Genomic DNA, 1,138 nt, shown 5'->3' with positions numbered 1-1,138 from the left:
AATGGTCTTGTAGGCATTACCGCATGTTTTGGGTGTGGTTGCTGCGTGTTGCGGTCTTTCGGTGATTTGTGTGTCATATGTACATGAGGAGGCTTCGTGTATTGGTATTTACACGACGTTGCTTGGCCCTGGTCTCCGTAGAGGTTGGGGTATGCTCCGTGGAGCAGGCGGCAGGGCGTGCCCTTGTATATGCTGCCTTGGACAGTGCATTGTCCGTAGAAAACCACTCACGTGGTGGTAAGGGTCCAAGAGCCTTGCCTAACACCATCTTGATAGCTGCGAATGTTGGGCGGCGCTACACCGGCTGGACCATTCGCGTCAAGGGTCTCCACTGCCGACCGGATCCTTCCACGCTGCTGCTGAGAACTCTGCAATGATCCAGATGTTAAACATCTGTCAACCTTGTTCTCGAAACTGATACCCTTCTTCTCCCTCTCCTCCTCCCCCTCTCCCTCTGCCGTGCAGACCATGCGACAATCCCTTCATATCCGCATCGACCCGTCCCCGTTTGATTCGAAACTCGTGCTTTCTCCAGACTCCAACTCCCCTTCTCCCCAGTCTACTCCGCTCAGCAACGGAACATCTCGCACGACACCATCCAGCAGCAGCCCGGACCACGATGAATTCTCCGTTCTATGTATATATGACTTCCAGGCCGCCGATCTAGACCAGCTCTCCTTCCGCAAGAACGAAATCTTGTCCATCGTCAAGCGGGAGGAGACTGGTTGGTGGGCAGCAATGCGCAAGGGAGGCGATATTATCGGCTGGATTCCTCAGGCCTTTGTCAAGCCTCTGTCCGAAGAGATGGCCGAAAGATTAATCAACGTGCGGAAAGAACTGCGGTATTACGAATACAGCGCCGAGCAACTTTACTTGGCCCCCATCTCACGCAACGACTATATCTTCGAGTCAGAGCCCGAGCCATTGTCGAAACATTCCAAGGTCAGGACATCGTTTGTATCCTGGCATCTCACGCTAACCTGCTTGTAGCTTCCGCCTCGGACTATCAAGTTGCAGGAACGGGACTTCCAAGATAGGCGTCAGGCCACTTTCTGGCTGGCATTAGCAGCGCCCTGGATGTGGCTAGGCCACAAGGTACATTCAACCTTTCGCCCTCCGGTCCTATGCCTCAGCTCCC

General features: G+C 54.1%; 1 protein-coding gene across 1 annotated transcript in view; it reads left to right on the top strand.

The window, feature by feature from the left end:
- The first annotated feature begins 409 nt into the window (after nt 1-409).
- The window catches only part of AGABI2DRAFT_214033 (hypothetical protein), a 2,562-nt gene continuing 1,833 nt past the window's right edge, over nt 410-1,138 (top strand). The window contains exons 1-2 of the mRNA XM_006454171.1: nt 410-957; nt 991-1,119. Of these exons, the coding sequence (XP_006454234.1) occupies nt 469-957; nt 991-1,119 (618 nt within the window). The 5' untranslated portion in view covers nt 410-468. The remainder of the gene's footprint in view (nt 958-990; nt 1,120-1,138) is intronic.

This window comes from Agaricus bisporus, assembly GCF_000300575.1.
Source record: "Agaricus bisporus var. bisporus H97 unplaced genomic scaffold AGABI2scaffold_1, whole genome shotgun sequence".
NCBI lineage: Eukaryota > Fungi > Basidiomycota > Agaricomycetes > Agaricales > Agaricaceae > Agaricus > Agaricus bisporus.
This window is presented reverse-complemented; position numbering and strand designations above follow the sequence as displayed.